The 22,882-nt window shown below is 45.8% G+C and overlaps 1 protein-coding gene across 5 annotated transcripts in view; it reads left to right on the top strand.

The window, feature by feature from the left end:
- Positions 1–22,882, top strand: part of ABCC5 (ATP binding cassette subfamily C member 5) — a 233,619-nt gene that overhangs the window by 108,640 nt on the left and 102,097 nt on the right. The window contains exons 5-7 of one of the 5 annotated variants that reach the window (XM_078665856.1): positions 426–573; positions 6,013–6,092; positions 6,466–7,323. In XM_078665856.1, coding sequence (XP_078521982.1) covers positions 426–573; positions 6,013–6,048 — 184 coding nt within the window. In that variant the 3' untranslated portion in view covers positions 6,049–6,092; positions 6,466–7,323. The other 4 variants (XM_078665850.1, XM_078665849.1, XM_078665855.1 and 1 more) reach the window with 4 other exon arrangements.

Below are 22,882 nucleotides of genomic sequence, written 5' to 3'. Positions count from 1 at the left end.
TGCATGTCCTACTGCCAAACAATGAACAGCTCGGTGACACTAAGGGACCCTGGTAAGGTAATGTGAGGATTGCCTTAAACTGTGTAAAGGCCAGCATTAGTCTGAGGAGCCTTCCAACTTCACTAACAAACATCTAGAGCTTCGTCTCTGAAGAAATATCTCCATAGTCGGAAATGTCTGTGAACAATTCCAGTAATTCTTTATCTGGACGGGGTTTGAATCCACATCCCTTATGCTGGACATGGATAAGTTGCTGATCCATACAGGTTGGATGCTGTAATGCCTACTTCTCTAAAGACACAGTGGGCCACGTTTGACTATAATATGTCTGAGCACTTCATACATGCTGTTTTCTTTCCTTTTTGCCTGAAGAATATCTTCTGTTTAGGGATCCACTTCTCATCTTTCTCTTCTGATTTCTTCAGGTTAGATCGATGGTGGCAGGAAGAGTTGAAGGAGCATGGGGCCGAAGAAGCATCTCTCCGGCGGGCAGTCTGGATGTTCTGTCGAACCAGGCTGTGTATTTCCGTATTGTGCCTGATGCTTTCCCAGCTGGCTGGTTTCATTGGCCCTGTAAGTACTTCCATCCTTTTTAATAACCACAGTTAGCTCACCCCATGGCTATATCTGTGCCCTACCCACCATTGCCTTTCAAGCTTGACCATACACTAACTAAATGTAAAAAGGCTGGTCGCCGAGTGCATTTGATTGATGGTACTTGTTATGCAACTAATTATTCGGGCCCTGACAGTTTTTGATTTCAGGGACAAATCCAATGGGTTAATCTGCATTTTTGATACATTTGTGCAATGATGTTTTTATCTGAAGAAGTACCCCTGCCCCAATAGAAGCCTGCAGTTATATGACAGGCAGTGTTAATGTATTGCAAGCCCCATCCTTGAACAACATGACGTAGACGACTTTTGACTGATTGCCTCTAATTCCCAGTTCTTCGAAGAGTACTGAAGGTTTTTGAGTAACAAACTGACTGAATAACATTCCAGTGAGCAGTGGCTAAGTAGGTAGTGTGTTTTTCTAGGAGGTTGGTGCTTCTAAGACTCTTTCAAGATAATACTCTTTGCTCGGTCTATTGGGGCAGATGAGCAACATGTACATTTTAAAAGCTATGTACAGTTTGAAGATTCGGCAAGCATTTGCTGCCATTAATTATGGTTAAATATGTTTGAGGAAGACCACTTTTCTGCGGTATAGATGGTCATAATATTAGTTGCCGAATTTGAAAATGTCACTTAACGCTTCTTATTTTCTTTCCTAAGGGAAGGCATGTCTAACACATGTGCAGAACCCATCTGCTTTCTTCCAACTTATTTAGTCCTTCCTAACCACCATTTCATATTTTATATGGAAACTTTGTCCTCCGGATATTCTGTAAGGCAGCTGTCCAGAGGTGTGATTCACAGAAATAGAGGCAAGTGGCTAGCGAGATAAAGCATAAAGTTGTGTCCATCACTGAGACTACCAAGGTTTGAAAGTAGCCTTCTTTATGTACAGTTTGGTTGGATGGTGGACAGCACTTCAGTCTACATTCAGTCTTTACAATTCTATGAAACTGCCTTACTTTTTAAGGCCTTTTTTGTAAACGACTGCTGTGATGGTGCAATGCAGTGTAACGTTCAGTGGACCCCGCTCACACCATGCTGCGTAGTTTCTATGTTGTTGTTAATCCCAGTGTCCCCTTTAAGACATATTGCACATATATTGGGTGTCTCTTATTGAGCTTGCTCATGTTACTTTATTCTTGTTGACTCCATCTTGTTTCTTCATCTGTTTTCGCTGCGCACCCTGTGCGGGATAACCGCCAGGCTACTCTGCTCACTAAAATGTTTTATTCTTTACAAATTTGTCTTGAAGTGTAGGAAGAGTTTGTAGTTCTATTTGTCACTGTGCTGTAACGCTGGATGATACGTTCATGGGTAAGTACAGATGAGTTTTGCACTGCTGAGGTGTAATTAAAGAACAGAACCTAATTGATTGTGATCTTTCTTTAAGTACTTATAAGCTCTTACATTCACAACTGGTGTATGAGTTATGACCTGATGTTTGTTAGCAGAGATCAGTTACTGGAAAATTGATGATCATATGACTGTTTGATGACAATACTTTGAGTATTTCTGCTGATTTCATAAATGCCTACTGCTTACCTGCTTATGCAGACTATTAATGTCACTGCTGGGCGTGAAGGGAAGGCAGATCTCCTATAACTACCTGGCTGTCCTGGACTTAGCAGGGGGACCTTTGAGTCTCAGAGCATTCCCGGGAAAGTGTGGAAAGATCTGACTTGCTTCACGTCTAGCAGTTCTTTGATACCTGTCGATGTCTAGAATCGCTGCTGTATGATTTGCCCATATGACAACATTCACTGTGTAAAATTGCCAGTTTTACTGATTAAAGTGATTGAGGGAAATTAACACAACCAGCTTCACCAAGAAGAGCTTCTGTCATTGGTACACTTCAGGGGCTGGTAACTGATCTTTTACTTTTCTCTTTCTGTCGGCAGGGATAACTCTTGTTCCATTTGGGTAACCCACGATGCTCGAAGCTGGTACTCTCTAAGTTGCTTCATGGGGGTTACCATGCTTGCTAAGACCCCTATGGAAATTATTTGGAAGAATTACATAGCTGCATATATAAATATATATATACACTGTTTCTAAAGCAGATTGGAATATTTAAATTGAAAATGTATGCTCATGAGCTCTTCAAGTTAAGATGAACTCCTGTTAGAATAATTACCTGAACTCTGAGAAGTATAGGAAAGAGATCTTTAACAAACGATCAGTTGTCTTCAGTTTGCCTATTGCAGAAGTTAAATGTCCCATAAGTAGGATGTGTTAAGTCCAAGGTGTTGATCCATTTCATAAGGTTTGGATGCGCTAGTCCCCTTCAGACGCCTTCGAGGAGATTTGCAGCCTTATTGTTTGAAATATTTCTGTTGTTGGTTGAGACTGTTAACCTGTCATGTTTCCAACTGCCAAATAGGCGTTTCCTGTGGTTTCTTACAGTTTTTCAATCTCTCCGTGGTGAATGAAGTGCTTTCTGCAGAAATGTCATTTAGTAGAGCAATTTAAGAGACCCAGACCACAGTAAATTAATGTCTTCAAACATCTGAAGGCAGTCTGACTAATTTTTTACTTCTGATCAAAACATCCTATTGTCCTTCAGTAATGTTGCTTTGGCCAATCACCCTAAAGGTGAAGCTGATATCAAAGGGATTCCAAAGTAAATGTAAGTTTGTTGTAAAACACCGAAACACAGTGTCTATCACTGAGATAAATTCAGCATTCTAGTTGGGGCACAGCATGTTAGCTTGTGCTTGTAATGCACTATTTAAAGTTAGTGGTATAGCCCATCTGACAAGGGTGTCCACCAGACATGGGAATTCTTGGATGCTTGCTAGAGTTTCATGCTAGACACATAAGATAAATATATATATAAAACTAGTGTAAACAAAAATAATTTAGTACCATGATGCCCGATGGGTTGCAGTGTGCTTTATAGATTTCTCTTACATTACATTACATTAGATTACCATTTGGTTATCCTGAATATGGATCAAGTCATGTGGTGAACATCCGTGCCTCATGAAAAAATAAAACTATGTTTAGCTGCATAGTCTGTGTGGCAGCAGTGATCCTAATTTTACTGCCCTAAACTGCAGGTTCACACAATGGAAACATCAAAGAGGGACAGCCACAATGAGTATAGGACTTAAGGGAGCAACTCTGTCAAGCACAGTAATATATTTCATATACTGCACAGAGAGCACAATATTTTTAGGAGTAATAACGGTGCTTTATTTACTATACACCAAGGATGTAGGAAAGAACAGCAAGGTTTAAATAGCTGGTACAGGGGGATGTGATGTAGGCTGGTTACTTGGTGCAACATAAAATACATATAATTAAGAACACTGATAGTTTGTAGTTAAAGTCAAGGAATACCTGATCTTACGAGTTGGATGCAGGTAAGGTAAGGCTTCTGTACAGGGATTCAGGGCAACCTGGAGTCTCTTCTACAGTTACAGTTTACATTTCAACCAATCTAATATTATTGCAAGCAGAGAAGACCTCAAACTTAAATGAAAGGTTGAGCATCAGTTTGTTTGTCTTCTTTCAGAAGCTCTGGTCCTAGCTTGACTGGTATCTATGCTTCTTCTACTGATTAGCCCAATATGATGTCCATATTGTATGAAAGAGGGGGGGGGGGTCTTCCTGTGTCAAAGAGAACAAAGTCATGTCTACTCCTTATGGATTATTCTCATTCTACAAATCATCCGCTTTGACAAATTTACAAAAGAAACTCATCTCTGTTCTTTTTTCCAAGTGGCCGTGGTAACATGAAGTGATCATTCTTCCAAACTTAAGTCCTAGTCTTGAAACCTTTAACCATCTTTTTGGGGTGAAAGGAGAGTTAAATATTGCTATCTTTTTGTTGGTGTAAGGAGAGGTGGGTTTATCTCTTCTGGATCTTGATGATTTACCCCTGCATCCAATGGATTGGGTGATATGGCTGTTACTTGGGTTGTACTGGTGTTTTCTGTGTTTGCCTGGATTGTGAGTTCTTGCTTGGTGTTTTTCTAGGACCACCATTTTCATTGACATTCCTGTATGTTTTTTTAACCTGAGAGGTTTATACAGGTGGAATGTTGAAGGTCGTGTGCATGGCGTTACAAAGATGTATGTTTCTTAGACTTTTTTGGTAGTAATTTTTCATGGTAATGACAGAGTTTAGTGTCAAAGACTAAGCACAACAATGGCAGTCTGGTGTGATCAGGATTTTTCTTTTTAACACCTTCACCCCCTTCATTTCCAAAACCCTCCCAAATGAACAAGGTCAGTGAGTGAAGAGCAATGACCTCGCCTTCAGGCAGCAGGAGGATGAAATTAAAAGGGTCAGGCCCTAATAAACGCTTCAAAAGTCGTTTGGTAACCAAAAGGTAACACTTGCATCAGTGAGGCGGTTGGTACTAGCCATATGTGAGGTTAGACTATTACCCCATCTGATAATTGAAGATAAATCTGCTACAACCTATATGTTCTTCGGTCAGGCAGTCTTTGTCTTTTGGGAAGCTCTTCCCGTTACCGATTCATAGACGTTGCATATGGCTTGCCGCTTCTACTGCTTGTCTCTGTTCTTGGCAGCTATTCCACTACCACTTGTAAAGGAGAGAAGCATAACTGTAGCTTAGAAATGATTGGTTTGCTCTGGTGTAATCTATAGAACATGCTCAGGTAGTCCTCGTTATCACCTTAATGACTCTCATTTATGTGTGAGCCGAGGGACATTTGCCGTCGAGGCCCTTGTGTACATCTGTGTAGCAGCGCAGGAAGAAGATCCTTCTGGCCATCTTGCATAGACAGGTGTGTGTTTGTATCCAATTCATCAGGCCTTCTTCGTAAGATGTGGATGAACGAAAACCCACCTTATCCTCCGCTAGAAACCACCAGAATAATCTGATCTTGAGCTTTGAAGTCCGTGGAAAGATTACTGATCTAGAATGTCCGTACTAGTGCTTTACAGTGGTTAAAGTGTCAGGCCATTATTCTCTTCGCGAGGCATAGAACATTTATTCTCAGTGATATTATGTAGACGTTTGAAGAGTTCACACCCTAAAATAGGAGAGAACCAGACCTGTAGTTAATTTTTAGGGATTTGCATACTTATTTCAATCTTCAAACGGTAACCATACTGTTAAGCGAGCATACCCTCTTAGGGCAGGATTTATGGCAGTTCTTCATTGTCGTATTTAATCAGTTGAAGCTCTTTTAAATGTCTATATTTGGAGGTGGCTTGAGGAGGGCAAGAAGTCAAAAAATGACTTGTGTTGCCAAGGATCTCACTATGCGTGTCTTGCTCCTAAGTACATGTGTGCACGCATGTCTTAAGAGACCATGGATCTGAACACCTGATGTGTTGTGGGAGGTATGTGGGGCGGGTGATGGGTGGGGCCAACGCTCTGTAGTGGGACCAATGACAGAAGCTGTTCTTTAGAATTTTCAGGACGGCTGTATTCTGCGGTCTGATTGAGCAGGTCCCCGCTACACAGCATCACCTGGAAGCCACATTCACAGGTAAGGAGAAGTTTACTAAACAGGAATGCTTACAGGAGACAAAAGAAGCTCTTGATAAAATTATATTACACGTATGATAAATTGATTATTTAAGTTGTCCATTTTATTTTTTGTTTAAAAAAACAAAAATAACCTTTCAGTAATTATTTTAAGATATTTTTTGTTCAGAAGTTAATATGATGCACTGTGATAAAGATATTTTTTCATGAATTCTTTAACCTGCAGATTATGTCCAGTTCTCACTTTATCAATTTTTATTTGATTCTCTTTTCATTTATATGAACGTTTTAATATTTTTAAGTTCTTGGAAAGGTGTTGGGGGGGACAAAGGACCCCCCTTGCTATTTTCCCTTCTTCCTCCTTTTACCTGCAGCATTTAAGCACTGGCTGACTGGACCACAAACAAGGATACGACCTACCCTGTTAATTTGTAAACTGCACACTGCAGTTGTGAGAGGGAAAAAGAAATCGAGTAAGGAGAATTAAGATGAAACAAGATCTCAGGTGGAATCTAATGCCAAAACGAGTCACTTACTGGGGCCTGGTCGCCCTTCGAAGAAATTGTCACTGTAGAGAAGACCTCCCTGTTTGACTTAAAAAAAAAAAAAAAGCATTTTTTAAAAACTGGAGTCTGCAGTTGGCGGGCTCTTGGGTTACAAGCGATGAAACACTGGGCAAACTTGCAGACTTTGGGAGGAAAGCAGAGTTTACCCATTCCTGAAAGAAGACATTCTGATTAAAAATGTACAAGAACTGGAAGAAACTAATACAACTGAACGATCTTTTAAATCTTAAGTCTCTCCTGGCCACTCCCTTCTTTGCCTTTCATCCTATCCCTCAGTATTCTGGAATGTTTTTGCCAGATAAATGTATTCTCAATTATTTGATGATGGATTACAAAATTATGAAGAGTTCATAATAAAAATGGCATTGCCTGAAGAAAACCTCTGTAGACTTACTCTGTTCCACTTCAGCAACAAGAGAACGATGTTGGTGTACCTGGATTGCAGCATTACATCCTCGTGTGGCTCCTGCTTCTACATTGCTTAGTAAGCGAAAAATGCGTTCGGCAGTCAATCGTACCTCTTTGCGCGTTCGCTCCTAAAGCATTAGCAGCTCCGTTGGCCCTTCATCTTACACTTTCAGCAATCAGGCTGCCCATTTTCCTGCTAACATGCTTCTCAAAGGTTGAGTCCTTTTAAAACAATATTATTTAAAAAAAAAAAAGAAATTTAATACATTTAAAACGCATGCTATGTCTAAGCACCTCGTATTTCCTATTGCTAACCCCATGCTCTATTTCTCCACTGCGCTTTGCTCCTGAGCCCCACATACCGTGCAGATCGTAGGCCAACCTGGTAGTTTTTGGGAGGGGTGAGGGTGGGTACAGGGTTACATTTGGAGTTAGAGCCCAACAACCTAATCCCGCTCAGGGAGTTATTTCTGGGCATCCTGGGGGCATGTGCTCTTATTTTTGGGGATGAGGGTTAGCAGGATATTAGTTTCACCCACCTGTGTTGTATTCTTTTTCTCTACAGTTTATTTCATGTGTTATTAAACTGCTCGTATTTATTTTCAGGATTGTATTGCAAAATGCCCTTCACAATCCTCTTTCCGTACAACTGTAGGTACTTTGTTCTTTTTATCAATAAGCACGTTGAAAACACTGAATACATAATTACAGTAATTTTTAAATGATGCCTAAATCAAAGTCTTACATGTGTTCTGCTGTGTATATAAAGTATTTATTTCCTTTTAATTGTTTTGTAATTCCTCTAGATAATGAATTTCTGTCGCATATGTGTGCAATCCATTTTTATGTTGCGTAAGAATAGCAGGTGCTCACATGGTAACTTGTTTTGGTGAGCGGGAGTAGGGTTGAGTGGGTAACTCAAAGGGTTATTTCTTAATTGTTCATGAAACGCATTCAAGTGTAGGAACGTTTAATTAGGGTTGTTATGTAAATAGTAAAGTATTTCATTTTAGTGTTTGAACCTTTGGCATTCTCTGTTGTTCTACCAGGTATAGCAACACATTCTGCTTCTAAAGTTGATACATGGGTATAATGAAGTCTGTTGGTTTCTCCATCTAATTCTTCTTTCTACCTTAATATTAACAAATGTTGGAAGGTGTTATAGAGGGTACCAGTAGTGGGTCTTCACGCCATCTGCCTTTCTCCCTGCTAGGCGTTCGTTGTGAAACGTCTCCTGGAGTACTCCCAGCAGATCGAATCCAATCTTCCCTACAGCTTGCTGTTGGTGTTCGGCTTGCTCTTGACGGAGGTGGCTCGATCTTTGTGTTTAGCACTCACTTGGGCGCTGAATTACCGGACCAGTACAAGGCTTCGTGGTGCCATCCTGACCTTGGCGTTCAAGAAAATCCTGAAGCTGAAGAATATCAAAGAGAAGTCCTTGGGAGAGGTAAGACACTGGCGCACCTCCAAACAGGATATTTATGTTTTATAGCTTCATTTATGTATTTAATCATAGCCCCAGAAAGGCAGCGAAGTGTATTTGTTGAGGGTAGAATGCTGCACCATGGGTTTTGCTTGGTTGGTGGGACATTGCACTTTAGTAAAGCCATGAAACTGGTATTGTCTCTAATTGTAGACTCACTTGCTGTGAGAAAGTGGCTCTATATATACTGGACTAGAATGAAGTACAGTATGTATAGAGTCCACCAACCCCAGAGGTATAACAGAGGTTTTGCAGCGTGAATCTTTCTGGATTCACTATGCTGTGCATATTCCGCAATCTGGTGGTTGGGTCCGGAATGGTAGTCTTTTTTTCTCTTTTTTTTTTGACGTAGCCCAGGTGGGCGTCGACGTCCCACCATTTGGTGTACCTTCGGTGACGTCGGCGTGCTTCCGGCGGAAGCTACCACCCTTGGGCGCCACCTTCAGATTCTTTTTTCCGCCGTTGGGTCTGGATCCTCGCGTGAAGCTCCAGAAGTTTTGGAGGAGAAAAGGAGGAAATACAGCAACTCTTCGACGGTAAAGACCTCAGAACATTGGGAGAAGAGGACCATCAGAGAAGAGACGACGAAGAAAGGAAAGAACCTCGAGATCTTCGACGTCCTTGGAGGAATGCGCACACAGGGGGCCCCCTGAGCGCAGGGATGTACAGGACACCCTTTAAATTCTGCAAAAACTGCCACCACAAGTTCGCGCAGAAGGACCAGCACCCGGTCTGCAACCTCTGCCTGCCAATCGACCATGAGAGCAGAGACTGCAACGCCTGCTCCGTCTTCAAGCCGAAGACACTCCGAGTTCGAGAGAGACAGAGGACAGCTCACCACACGATGCAGGGCAAGGGCCAGGCCCCGACGCTTTACGAACTGGGCCTCTCCACCGACGACGAGGATAACTTCGCCGAAGGTCCAGATGACGTCATGTTCGCAGAGACCGATAAGAAAACGCCTGACAAGGTAGGAGAGTCTACGACCCCGAAAACCCCCACAGGGCCTCGAAAGCCAGAGGCAGACTCTCGAAAGTCAGAGCCCAGAGCCTCGAAAGGAGCACCGGCGCCGAAAACTTCGACGGCCGAAGCGGCATCCTCCGAAAAAGAGCCCAGCGGATCCTTTGACAAGGACTCCCGGAGGCCGAAGACCAGCGAAAAGCAAAGGTCGTCGAAGCAAGCCCCCGAAAAAGGGTCTTCGACTTTGAAGGAAAAGGAGCCGAAGAAAGCTTCGACGTCGAAAAGAGCAGCCGAAACGCTCGACGACCAGCAGGCCGCAGAGATGCAGAGAAAGAAAAGAAGGCTCGAGGCCGAAATGGAGAACATCCTTCAGAGAAAGAAGGACTTCGATGAAAAGATGAGAAGTTACAGGATCCCCTCGAAGCCGGCAACGGCCGTCGCTGAGGTGCAGGAGTACGAGGAGTTCGACGTCGAAGAGCCGCCGAAAACTCCGGAGCCCTCGGAGCACGAAGAGGAAGAAGACCTCTATCACACAGAAGGGGATTACGGGGAGCAGTAGTCAAGCTACGGCTCAGGTTCCTCGACGGCCCAAGACCAGGAATGGCAGGACATCGAGGCCGAAAACCCGGAGGAGGCTGTGGAGACATACCCCTCGAGGCCTTTGCCACCGGATGACATTGGGGCATACAATGAGGTGGTCAGGAAGGCTGCAGCAGCTTATGGAGTTAAGCTGGAAGAGGAGAAGCCAAAAGCAGATTTCCTGCTGGAAACATTGCTCCCCACGCAGACAAGAAGCCAGTTCTTGCCCATGCTAAAGAGTATCACAGACCAGGGGAAGGAAGCCTTCAAGGACCCGGCTACATGCAGATCAGTAACGCCGAGGACGGAGAAGAAATACAAATTCTCCTCCCAGGACCCAGCTTACATCAAGGGATCCGTCACAGCAGATTCAATAATCGCTGCAACGGCCAGAAAAAGGGCAAACGTCTCAACAACATCTGGACCTCCACCTGACAAGGAAAGCAGGAGGATGGATCTAACTGGCAGGAAAATGGAGAGGAACGCCGCAACACACTGGCGGATGGCGAACTCCAACGCCCTCCTGAATAGACATCAATACCAGCATTGGGATGAGATAGGCCAATTGCTCAAGCACCTCCCGGAACAATACCGTGAGAGGGCATCACACCTTGTGGAAGAGGGGAAAAGCATCGCTAACTCGTGCCTGAAGACAGCCTTGGATGGGGCTGAAACATCCAGCAGACTGATGGCTATAGGCATCACAGAGAGAAGGCAAGCCTGGCTCAGGATCTCAGGCTTCAAGGCTGAGGTTCAGCACAACATCCTGAACACACCCTTCAACGTTGAGACACTGTTCGGAGCCCCAGTTGATGAGAAGCTCACCCAACTGAAGAAGGACAACGGGAAGAGAGCTGCGATTACTCCAAGAGGAAGCTCAAGAACTCCTCCTCAAAGCGGCCATCGAACGGGTTCCATTCAAAGAACGGAACAACGGAGTGTACTCAAACTACTTCCTGGTGCCAAAAGTGGACGAAAACCTAAGACCCATCCTGGACCTACGGTTCCTAAACAAATACGTAAAGACTCAAAAATTCAAGATGACGTCCCTACAAGAGGTCATCCCGCAGATAAAGGCCGGGGACTTCTTGTCCACCATAGACCTCAAGGATGCGTACCTGCACATTCCCATGAACAGGCAGCACAAGCACATGCTAAGATTCACAGTGAACAAGGATCACTACCAATTCACAACCCTGGCATTCGGTCTAAAGTCCGCACCAAGGGTGTTCACCAAATGCCTCGCGGCAGTGGCCGCACATCTGCGAAGGAAGGGGATACACGTGTACCCCTACCTCGGCGACTGGCTCGTAAAGGCAAGCTCTTACAGGACATGCAAAGATCATGCAGAACAGGTCACAAGAACGCTAACAAGCCTGGGATTCTCCATACACTGGGGAAAATGCTCCATGGAACCAGAGCAAGTGAAAATCTTCCTGGGAGCTCAAATCGACACCGTCCAATGCAGGGTGTTACCCAGCGAAAAGAGAACACTCAGCCTACTGAGGGAGAAACGTCACTACCAGAAGGGGCGAGCTCTGACAGTGAGGACTGTGAGCAAGATCTTGGGGATGATGGCGTCATGCATACACCTGGTCCCCAATGTACGCCTACAAATGAGACCACTCCAAGAGTGGCTGCAACAGCAATGGTCACAAGCTACAGGAAGTTGGGAGGATCTAGTGGTTGTAACGCACAGGGTGCAGGAAGAAATAAGGTGGTGAACCAAGGAAAGGATAACAGTAGGGAAACCTCTCACACCACCGGACCCAACAGTGACCATCACCACAGATGCATCCCAGAAGGGATGGGGCGCACACATGAACAGGCTCAGAGTGAGGGGTCTGTGGAGCCCTACAGATGCAGTCAGACACATCAATTACCTGGAACTGAAAACAGTGTTGCTAGCCCTCAAGGCCTTTCAGAAACACCTGTACAGCCAGAAGGTGCTGATACGAACACACAACACCACAACGATGTTTTACATAAACAAACGGGGGAACTCAATCATTCCCTCTGTCAAGCTAGGCACAGGAAATCTGGAGATGGGCAATACCACTCAAAATAGACCTGCTAGCCATACACCTGCCAGGGAAGGACAATGTAGAAGCGGATTGGCTCAGCAGGCAGGCTTCAGCGTCCCACGAGTGGGAACTCGATATTCAGGAAACAGAGAGACTATTCAGGAGGTGGGGCACTCCGACAATAGACCCATTTGCAACACGCCGGAATGCAAAATGCCAATACTTTGCATCCAGGCAACCAGGGGCACTTTCACAGGGGAATGCCCTATGGATAAGCTGGTCACAAACATTTGCCTACGCTTTTCCCCCGATACCACTGATCCCCAGGGTTCTCAACAAATGCATGACGAGCAACATGACGCTCATCCTGGTGGTACCACAATGGGCCAGGCAGACATGGTACTCACAGATAATGGAGATGGCGCAGGGCCCCCCCACAAGTTCTCGAAAAGAAGAGACCTACTCTCCATGGAAAACTGAGAAGTTCTACACCCAGAGCCGGAGAGCCTCAACCTCTCAGCCTGGCTCCTGAGGACTTGGAGTTCGCACATCTAAAATTACCAGAGAGCACCCTGAGGGTGCTGCGAGAGGCAAGAAGGCCCAGCACACGCAAGTGCTATGGGGAAAAATGGAAAAGATTCACTCAATGGTGTTGCAAGAAAAAACTCCATAGAAAACTGACCAGGGAATCTACGGTGCAAAGGTACCTCACGCACCTAATAAAAGCTAAGCTAAGCTCATCCTCGCTGAGGGTTCACCTGGCAGCGATTGTGGCGTACACAAGAGGAGAAACCGGGAGAAGCTTCTTCACATCTCAAGTCGTAAAAAGATTCCTGGAAGGGGCTAAAAGAATAGCGCCACCAAAGAGAATGCCGCCACCGGCCTGGAACCTGAATGTGGTACTGACGGAGCTCATGAAAGCACCTTTCGAACCCATCCACAAACCATCACTGCAAATGCTAACAATGAAAACGGCTTTTCTGGTAGCAATTACCTCGCTACGAAGGGTGAGCGAACTGCAGGCACTCGCACTGCAGGAACCCTACATCCAGATACACAGTGACAGAGTCGTGATGAGAACAGACCCACACTTCATGCCAAAGGTGGTGTCAAGGTTCCACATGAATCAGAGTATTCAGATTCCTAGCTTCTTCCAAAACCCCACTACAAGCGCTGAGAGGTTGCTCCACACTCTAGACGCAAGAAGGGCTGTGATGCACTACATTGAAAGGACGAAGGGACACAGGAAGACAAAACAGTTCTTCGTATCCTTCGCAAACAGTTACATGGGTAAACAAGTGACTAAAAACACCATAGCTCGATGGATCGCACAGACCATACAATTCTGCCACAAACAAGCGGGCCAGGAGCTAACAGGAGGGGCACAGGCCCACTCGACCAGGAAGAAAGGAGCAACGATCGCCTTTCTGGCCAACACACCAATTCAGGACATATGCCTGGCGGCAACATGGGCTTCAGTGCACACGTTCACTAAGCACTATTGCGTGGATGTACAAATGAACAAAGAAGCACAAGTAGGACAAAAGGTGCTTCAACATATATTCAACAACCAACGCTCATCTTCCACCCAACCGCCACAAAAGTAACGAAAACCGCTACAAAATCAATGCACAGCATAGTGAATCCAGAAAGATTCACGCTGCAAAACGAATAGTTTCTTACCTGTCGGTGTAGTTTTGCAGCTTGAAGATCTTTCTGGATTCACTAGCGAACCCACCCGCCTCCGCCAGAAAGATGAGGCTGGAGAAGAGGGTGGAAACACATAGAAAAGAAAGCAAGTTGAAGCTTACAAGATACGTGAAAAGATACGTGAAAAAAATTACGTTGAAAAAACGATTAACAAACATAGCCATGGATTCACTACAAACACAGAAAAGAAAAAAGAGACAGAAAAAAGAATCCGAAGATGGCGCCCAAGGGTGGTAGCTTCCGCTGGAAGCACGCCGACGTCACCGAAGGTACACCAAATGGTGGGACGTCGACGCCCATCTGGGCTACTTCAAAAAAAAAAAGAGAGAGAGAAAAAGACTACGATTCCGGACCCAACCACCAGATTGCGGAATATGCACAGCATAGTGAATCCAGAAAGATCTTCAAGCTGCAAAACTACACCGACAGGTAAGAAACTATTCGTTAAAGTCAGAACTGACCTTACTCTCCAAAGTGGTAGCTTGGTCGAGCAGTAAGGCAGTACCAGAGGACAGTGTAAAGCATTTGTTGTACATACTCAGTAAGCAAAAGGTTTCACACACTCAAGGACTGAACTCCAGGCCAATTGATTTTTTTTTTATCCACGGATATAGGTGTTTTATTTTTAGAACCAACAGTTATAAAAATATACTTTTCTTGTTATGAGTTCTCTCATGTAATTACTTTGCAAAGGAGCAATAAAGCTTGTGTACACAATGAATACAGTATTGACAGAAAGCAACACAATCCTAAAACACACTATAGCATTGAGCTCAATGGGTTTTCCACATGTAAGTACAGTTGATTACTATATAGATTACTTTAGTAGTACCAGGACTAGATCTTAGATTCAGTCCTGGGGTCTAAGCTGAAACCAGATTAGCAAAAACGTTTTAGTTACTGTAGTGAATTTTCATGAATATAAATTTGTTTTAAACGTTCACACTTGGAAACTTTTCTATGGAAGTCTGACAATGTTATTCAATGGGAGAAAATTCAGGTTGCAGGTAAAGTACGATCGCGTTACTTTTGTGATCTAGTACTGGTTTCCTAGGGCCAGCTCTGGGGTCTTAACTCAAAACAGGTAGGTAATTGCGTTTCAGTATTTCGTGTGATTTTTAAAGAATATTTCAAGTTTTCAAAAGTAGACACTTAGAAGAAATTTTATAGAAAAGCAGACAATGGGTTCCTATGGAGAAAATACAGATTACTAGTAACCCCGCTAGGGATTACATTTGCGGTTCAGTACTGGGCTGAAAGGTACAGTACTGGCTTCTCCCCTGATCACAGGTGAGTGCTTCGGAATTCGGACTTTGGCTGATTTTATGTGAATATTTTTAGATTTCAAAACTTCACACTTAGAACATTTTCGAGTCAAAATGAGTCCATGTTATCCAATGACAGGTAATTAAGGTGAGTACTTGGTTGGTGAAGTTAAGGTTCTGGGCATAGACTCAGGGGTTCCCCAGGGTCAGGTAAGTACAGTTAGTTCACTCCCAGCGGCACAGGGGCGGCCGCGTGCAGAGGTAGGTAGGCTCAATGATATCCAATGAGGGAAGGGGGGCCTTCGGTTGGTGGCTGCTTGCTAGCGGGCTACGCGGCTGTGGGAGCTGGGCTCCTGGACACTTGCTCAGGGCAAGGGGGGGGAAGTAGGATAGGCCACAGGGGTCACAGCCAGCGGCACTCGGGCGGCTGGTTGAGGGTGCTTTTGAGCCGTCGGGCACTCGATGTTATCCAAAGGGAAAGGTCAAAAAGGAACAAAGGCTGCAGGCTCGGGGACGGAGACTCTCCAGGGGCGACCAGCACTTCGAGAGGTAAGTTGGGATCTTGGAGCACAGGTAGGTACCCCAAAGGGAGGCACAGGGGGCTCTAGGGCGCCGGGTGCAGGGGTGTCTTTGGGTGTCGGAAAAGCTTACCCTCGGCTGGTCGTGGTTGGGGTGGCCCCTGGTTCTGAGTCTGCAGGCGTCAGATGGTTCATCGAGGAGGGTCTTTGGGCACTGGACTTCGGGTCCCAGTCGCCGGAAGGACGTCCTCGTGGTCTTGGTTCGGTTGGGCCCGGCCCGGGCTCGGCGGGTGCAGAGTGGGCTGGTCTGGAGCTTCCTGGTTGGCACCAGGTGGGTTGTTGCAGCAGGGCCTCTGCTGATGGGAGTCCCAGTCTTCAAGAGGGTCAAGGCAGGCAGGTCCTCCGGGTGTCCCAAGGTTGCTGTCCGCAGGAGTCGCCGGGATTTAAGCAGGAGCAGGTTCCAGGATCGACAGGCCGGTAGGGCTGGGGCCAAGTCAGTTGTTGTCGTCCTGTTCTTAGCAGCTGCACGGCGGGTCTTCTTCTTCTTGATCTTCTTTCTTCTTTTCGTATCGGGATCTGAGGAAGAAAGGTTCAGGAAGCCCCTAAATACTGAATTTAGGGGCGTTACAGGTAGGGCAAGGACAGGGACCAATGGGTCCCTGCCCTGGGGTGAATACACCCCCTAGCCTGCTCATCTCCTGTGGGAGGGGGGCAGGAGCCTATCTGTGATTGGGCATGGCTCCCCATCTTTAAGATGGCCAGAGCTCGGGGTCGTGCTTCACTTCGTCTCCCTTACCTGAGGGGTGCGGTTGGCACAGGCTGCCCCCCCCCCCCTTCCTGACGTAGTTTTTGCCGCCAGTCTTCCCGCCAGAGTGGGGGGCAGGACTGGTGGGGGCTGGTTGCTGGGTACAGCAAATGGTCTGGAGAAGCTCACAGTGGCGGCATGCCCCTTATTGTTTTATCTCGACCTTATAAGTAACTATGTTGCCATGCTCTAATAACTGTGTAACCTTTGTAACGATGTAACCTGTAATTATGATCTGATGCTCATGTAAAGCGCTCTGATATCTCCGGGTCTAGCCAGCGCTATATAAAACCTTTAAAATAAAATGTCTGTTGTCTGGCAGCCTCTGCAGCCACTCAGCCAGACGTGGATTGTAAGTTAAGTTTTCAGGGGGCATCTCTAAGATGCCCTCTGGTGCATGTTACATTAAATCTCACACTGGCATCAGTACGGGTTTAATGTGCTGAGAAGTTTGGTACGAAACTTGTCAGTCTTCAGTGTAGCCATTATGGTACTGTGGAGTTCGTAATGACTAACCCTGGGCGAAGAACTACGCTCCGTTCGCGGAGCTTGCGGAGTTTCGGCAACTCCGCGTTCTACGGAGAACGCGAAGCTGTCGATTACTCCGCGATCCGGTGCGTAGCGTAGTTCTCGCGCGCTGAATAACATTATCGCGTGCGCGGCAATGGCTTACCTTGGCCCGTCGCGACCGCCTGGGTAGGTTCGCGCGATATTTGACGCGATCACGCACTTTTGTAGTGCGAACGAGAAGATGAGTTCCCGAACATGTCTTACACAACGCGAACACGTTACTTGTGACCCGGAACAGGAAATAAGGGAACGCAAGCGGGCGGGGCAAACCTCTTGGGTAACTTAGCGCGCTAGCTATCTCGAGCATGCAGGCAGCGCCCCGAACACGCACACCGCGCTCCCGAAGATGAAAAACGGCGCGCGAACGGGTCTAGCAAGCAACTAAGCATGTCCGCGGAGCTACGCGTAGGTCGCGGAGTGCAAGTGCGTCTTCGCGTAGCTCCGCGGAGTGCGGCTCCGCGAACTACGCCCAGGGTTAGTAATGACAACCTCCCAGCACCATATACTCTTAATGGCATCAGTGCCCAGGAATGGCCCTGGGTACTGTAGGGGCACAGGGCTCATGCACCTGGGCCCACACCACTGGCATAGGGCACCCAGCTAGAGGGGTGACTGATGTATGCCAGGGCAGTGGGTTTGTGGGCATGGCATACAGGGATGTGTGCCAGGTCGACTTTGTTTAGTTCTGTACCTAGGCACTCACCCTGCCAAAGGCAGTGTGTAGGTACCTAGGTACAGGGCCCCTATGGGTGGCACAATAAGTGCTGCAGCCCTTAGGGGTCTTCTCTGGTCACCATGCCCTGGGTACCTAGGTACCATTTACTAGGGGCTGATAGGTGGCCAGATATGCCATTTGGGTTTTGTTTCAACACAGTTTTTAGGGAAGGAACACAGGCCCTGGGTACCTGGTTGGCAGGAGCCCAGGGCACACTTAGTCAAAGCACATCAGCAATTCAAAAAAAAGTGGGGGCATACCAAGGCAGGTAAGATGGCACTTTCTCACACTTGCCTCTACCGTGTTGCTTACAGCATGGAGTTTCTAGTTTTCTTTGTAAAGGGGCAGAGCAGTAGTAAGGCTCACCAAATTCTAATGAGCTCAGTCACATTAATAGACTGCCAGCATGTAGTGCTGGGCCCGTGTATGTATGAATGAAACCACATAAACAGTAACTCCTTGGGGTGATGGCGGCTGAGAAGAAGGGTAGGGATAAAGGGGCACCCACAAGACCAAATGACATGCCCTAAACCATTGAAGCCCTGAATATTAATCTGACATCTGCTAGAGTGTCCTTGGAAAAAATTATGGGGCCGATTAGGAAGGCGGTTTTTCCGCATCCTCCGGGCCGGCGGAAGTGTCCGCCGGCCTGGAGGATGCGGAAAAACCGCGGCGGAGACTCCAAAGACCCACCGCCAAATTAGGATGGCTGGTGGGTCTGGAATTCCGTCCGCCGCTTTTCCGCCGCGGTGGCTTCCGACCGCGGCGGAAAAGCTATAACATGGCAGGCGGTGTCTATGAGACACCGTCCGCCATATTATGATGTTTGTGTAAATATGCTTTTCCACGGCGGCTTTTCCGCCATGGAAAAGCATACGGACATTCACTTTGGGGGCCCGTTGCGGGCCCCCTGGGTGAATAGGGGGTGGGGGGTGCACATGGGGGGTACCTATGGTACCCCCCTGCATTTGCGTACACAAAGCAGCAGGCACCGTGCGGTGCCTGCCGCTTTGTGCATGTAAAAAATAGAGGATGTGACCGCCACCCTGGCGGTCACATCCTAATTGCCATGGAGGGACCACCGCTGCCCATGTGGACGGTCCCTCCTACTCAGGGGTGCGTCCGTCCGCCATCCTAATCGGCCCCTATGTGTGGAAGGTATTACTGGGAGCATAGGATGATGGAGCACTGGAATGCATCCGATTGCATTCCTCAGTGAGCTAAAAATCACTGACCCACTTCTCCTTAACCACAAATGTGGAAGATTCCTCTTTGTCATGTGGGTTTTTAGTTCCTGACTTGTGTATAGGCTCCTGCTGCACTGTTTCTGAGTGGCAACGTATCAGACCTGGCAGTCGTTTCCCCCCCAATTTATTGCCTACCTCCGCCACTTTTTCTGACCTCCTTTTTACTCGGGAGCTCTCCCCTAAACATGGTAATATTGACTCATCCCCCCAATTGGCATATTTAATTTAATTTGAAGTCCCTAATAAAGTGCACTACATTTGCTCGAGACCTGGAAATTATATGCTACGAGTGGGCCTGCAGCACTCCTTGTGCCACCAACTTAAGTAGCCCTCTAAACATGGCCCATGCCTGGCAATACAGAGCCTGTATGTGCATTTACACTGCCATTTTGACCCGGTAAAATAAACCTCTTTCCAGGCCTAATCGTTTACTTCATATACATACGTCACCCCTAATTTAGGCCCTGGATAAACCAGTGGGCAAGGTGCAATGTATATTAAAGGTAGGAGATGTACTTTTATGTTTTTTGCATGTCCTGGTAGTGAAAAACTTTGAAAAGACCATCTTTCCATTAGGATATCCTTGGGATTACTTTATTAAATTTTTTATTGTAATTTCCAATTGTGTAGAGATAGACTTTTCAAGTTTGGTGTCTCAGGAATCAATTTAAAATCACTGCTTAATGTAAAGTCTGATTTTAAATTGCAATTCTGAAAATGCCACTTTTAGAAATCTGACATCTTCTTACTTTATCCATTTGGTGCCTGCCAACTGTCTCTGGTACCCGTCTGGGGAAGGTAACAGCAGGGCTTTATGTATTCTCCCTAAACAGCCACACACAGTGGGAGCTTAATTGTGACTTGATGGGCCATCATGGGAGAATGGGAGGGAGGATCTGGATTCAGCCTCACTTAACCTAAATAGGCTGTGTCCTGTACCCACACAAAGGGCTGTATAGCCCCCGTAGTGGGTCTGGAGTGATTTCCGGAAGGGAGGACCTCTGTGCACTTAATAGACCTGTCTTTGAAGTCTCTCCCACTTCACAGGCACAACTTGGTATAAGTAGAGGACCTCTAATCCCACCATTTCAGTAAACGTCTGGACCTGTGAAGACACTCTACCAGGAAGAACTGTTGTGCTACTGACTGACTGCCACTCGCTGGACTGCTGCCTTACTGGACTCCACCCTTGCTGTGCTGCCCTGTGGCTTGCTGTTTCTTTGCCTGGGCGAGGAGGACTGGACCTGCATCACTTGAACCCAAAGTGACTCCAAGGGCTAGCTGGCTTGGTTCCTGATCTGAAGTCTCTGGGACAGAAGACCTTCAACTTACCTTCTTCTGCTCTCGGACTCTGCCATCTGGAAGTCTACCCTGCCAAGTGGTGCCACCCCAGTCCTGGACCCTTGGAAGTGAGGCCTAAGGTGCTTGCTTCAACAAACCCCACGTATCCTCTGTCGAACCATCGCATTGTGGATCAGAACCAGTGAATCACTCCACTTGCGTAGTTTGGAACTGGCGCATCGCTCCTGTTACAGGGCCAGAACTGGTGCATCACCTTCGGAACCACTGCTACACAAAATCTCTGCATATCCATTGACGGCATCCTCTACATCGAATCGCAGCTCTTCGCTCATTGGAGCTGACGCTTTGCCGGTGTTCGGCGGATCAGGACCGGCACATCGCCACTGTTGTGTGGATCGACATCAACACATCGCTTCGGCTACACCCTGCATCTTCTATGTCTATGCAGCCAGGATCAAGGAACTTTTGTTCAGCAGGCCTCACTGGGTCCCTGTATCCAGCCCTCGCTCCATCGCGGTGAACCTGAACTTTTGCCTGTGTCCCAGTGTGTCTCGACAAGATATCCCTAGTAAGCGCTTATTGCTTCTAAGCGCAATTTTACAGTTTATTCTTAAAAAAAATAAAAATAAATCTCAAGTTCAACTTATTGCATATAGTTTGTCGTCTTGGTCTTGTTTTATTTATCAAATTAAGTTCCATTTTTCTGACCTGCTGTAGAATCTTTTTGTGTGGTGTTTTCACTGTTTTACTGTTTGAAGTATTGCACAGATACTTTACACATTGCCTCTAAGATAAGCCTGACTGCTCTGTGCCAAGCTACCAAAGTGTGAGCACAAGGTTAATTTAGGGTTTGCCAGCTTCTCTCCTGACAAGGATTGTGGTTGATGTTTGACTAGAGCTCATACTCCAGTCAGCCTACAGCCCAATTTCTAACACAACAGTAAGTAACAGTGCTCTGATTTAGACACCTTTTTGTGAAATACCCATTAATGAGCAAGGTAGTCCAGTAGATATGTGAGACTCAAATTTCATGTTAAATACCCTCAGCACTGCAGTGTTTGAATAAAACTTTCACCTGTGTGCTTTGCTAGCGTGATACTGCCGTAGAATTTATTATAAATCAAAATGTATTAACAATAAGGAATAATTTAAGCCACTACCAGGCACAATATATGTCCCACATCAATAAATACAGGTGCTTGTTACTGCTCTTAGTTTTTTTTTGTTTGTCTTTTTTTAAATATCCCTATTTTTACTAATATATTTCTCCTTGTATACAGTAGGGGAGCCATTAAATCATGACAATATATGGTATAAACAATTTGGGGGAGCTGTGCTGTTCTTTGTGTTTTGGCACTATAGTCTCCTCTTCAAATGAGCACAAAAATGTTCATGTCATGCAAAGAGGTGTGTAATATTCCTGTGGCGTATCACATCAGCCCCCTAATTAAAATGGTAATGGTATCCGAAATAGACATTTGTCGGTGCTGTATTCTTATATTCGTCATGCAGTTATCGGACTTCAGAGATTGTGATGTCTTCAAAGTTATGGCCATGTGACCACTATCTGGGAAGATTTAGAGTCATCAGTCATGTGGTGTCAACAGTTTGTAATGTCTCTCCACTATCCTGGCATTTTAATGAATGGATATCCATGAATCCACATAGTTGGACAGTTAAACATAGAAGCAGACAGTCTAAGCGGAGAAGTAGGAACACCTCATGATTGGGGACTCCATCAAGAAACTCTAGAAATGTTTTTTGCAGACTTCAGAACACCAGTGATCGATGTGTTTGCAGCTGCAGAAAAAGCAAAATGCTAATACTTTGCATCCAGGTTTCAGCACTCCGTCTCCCTGGGAAATGCACCACCTCTGACCGGGTTAGGGTTCTCTGCCAACACTTTTCCCCAAAACCGCTGTTGCTGAAAGTACTCGTCGAATGCAGGGTACCAGGGAAATCTGTATTCCTTGTGTAAGCAAGACAGAAATGTTTTTCAAACTTCATGATAATGTCCAAGACGTGCAAAGCTTACAAAGCAAGGGGGAGTGCTATCCCAAACCCAGACAGGTCATCTATCCCTGCCAACATGGCTTCTGAAGACCGTTAGCCCACCTTCATCTCCCTGAAAGGAGTCTGGCCATGATTAAAGAGCCAAAGACTTCTCAACTGGAACCAACATAAGGGATCCATAAACAGGCTCACGGGTTAGACTAATATATTCTAATCTATTCAGTTGGTAGACAGCAAACTAGCTTCCACATAACTAAAAGTTTATTAGTGATGGTAGCATACACTTGTGGCCAGCATAATAGACTTTTCAGGATACCCATCAATAAGGATCCCACTACTAATCTTTAAAACCACTAATTGGACCTTTGTGTAAACCAGATCTAAAACACGTGACTCTAAAAACAGTCTTTTTTTTATGGCAATCACACCACTTAGTAGTGTAAGCAAAGATGAATGAATGAATAAGTCATTTGTAAAATGTGACCACTACGCAAAATCGACATTCTGGCGCTACATCAAGTAGGAGTAGGCACAACAAGAGCATGCAAGCATTGGTCAACTACCTCTATAGAGCAAGGTTTTCAATTGTTTTCTTGAAGCAAACCTTGGCAGTGTCACAAAGTAAT

This window comes from Lissotriton helveticus, chromosome 11 (genome assembly GCF_964261635.1).
Source record: "Lissotriton helveticus chromosome 11, aLisHel1.1, whole genome shotgun sequence".
Classification (NCBI taxonomy): Eukaryota; Metazoa; Chordata; class Amphibia; order Caudata; family Salamandridae; genus Lissotriton; species Lissotriton helveticus.
Note: the sequence above shows the minus strand (reverse complement) of the source record. Positions and strands in the feature narration are given on the sequence as shown.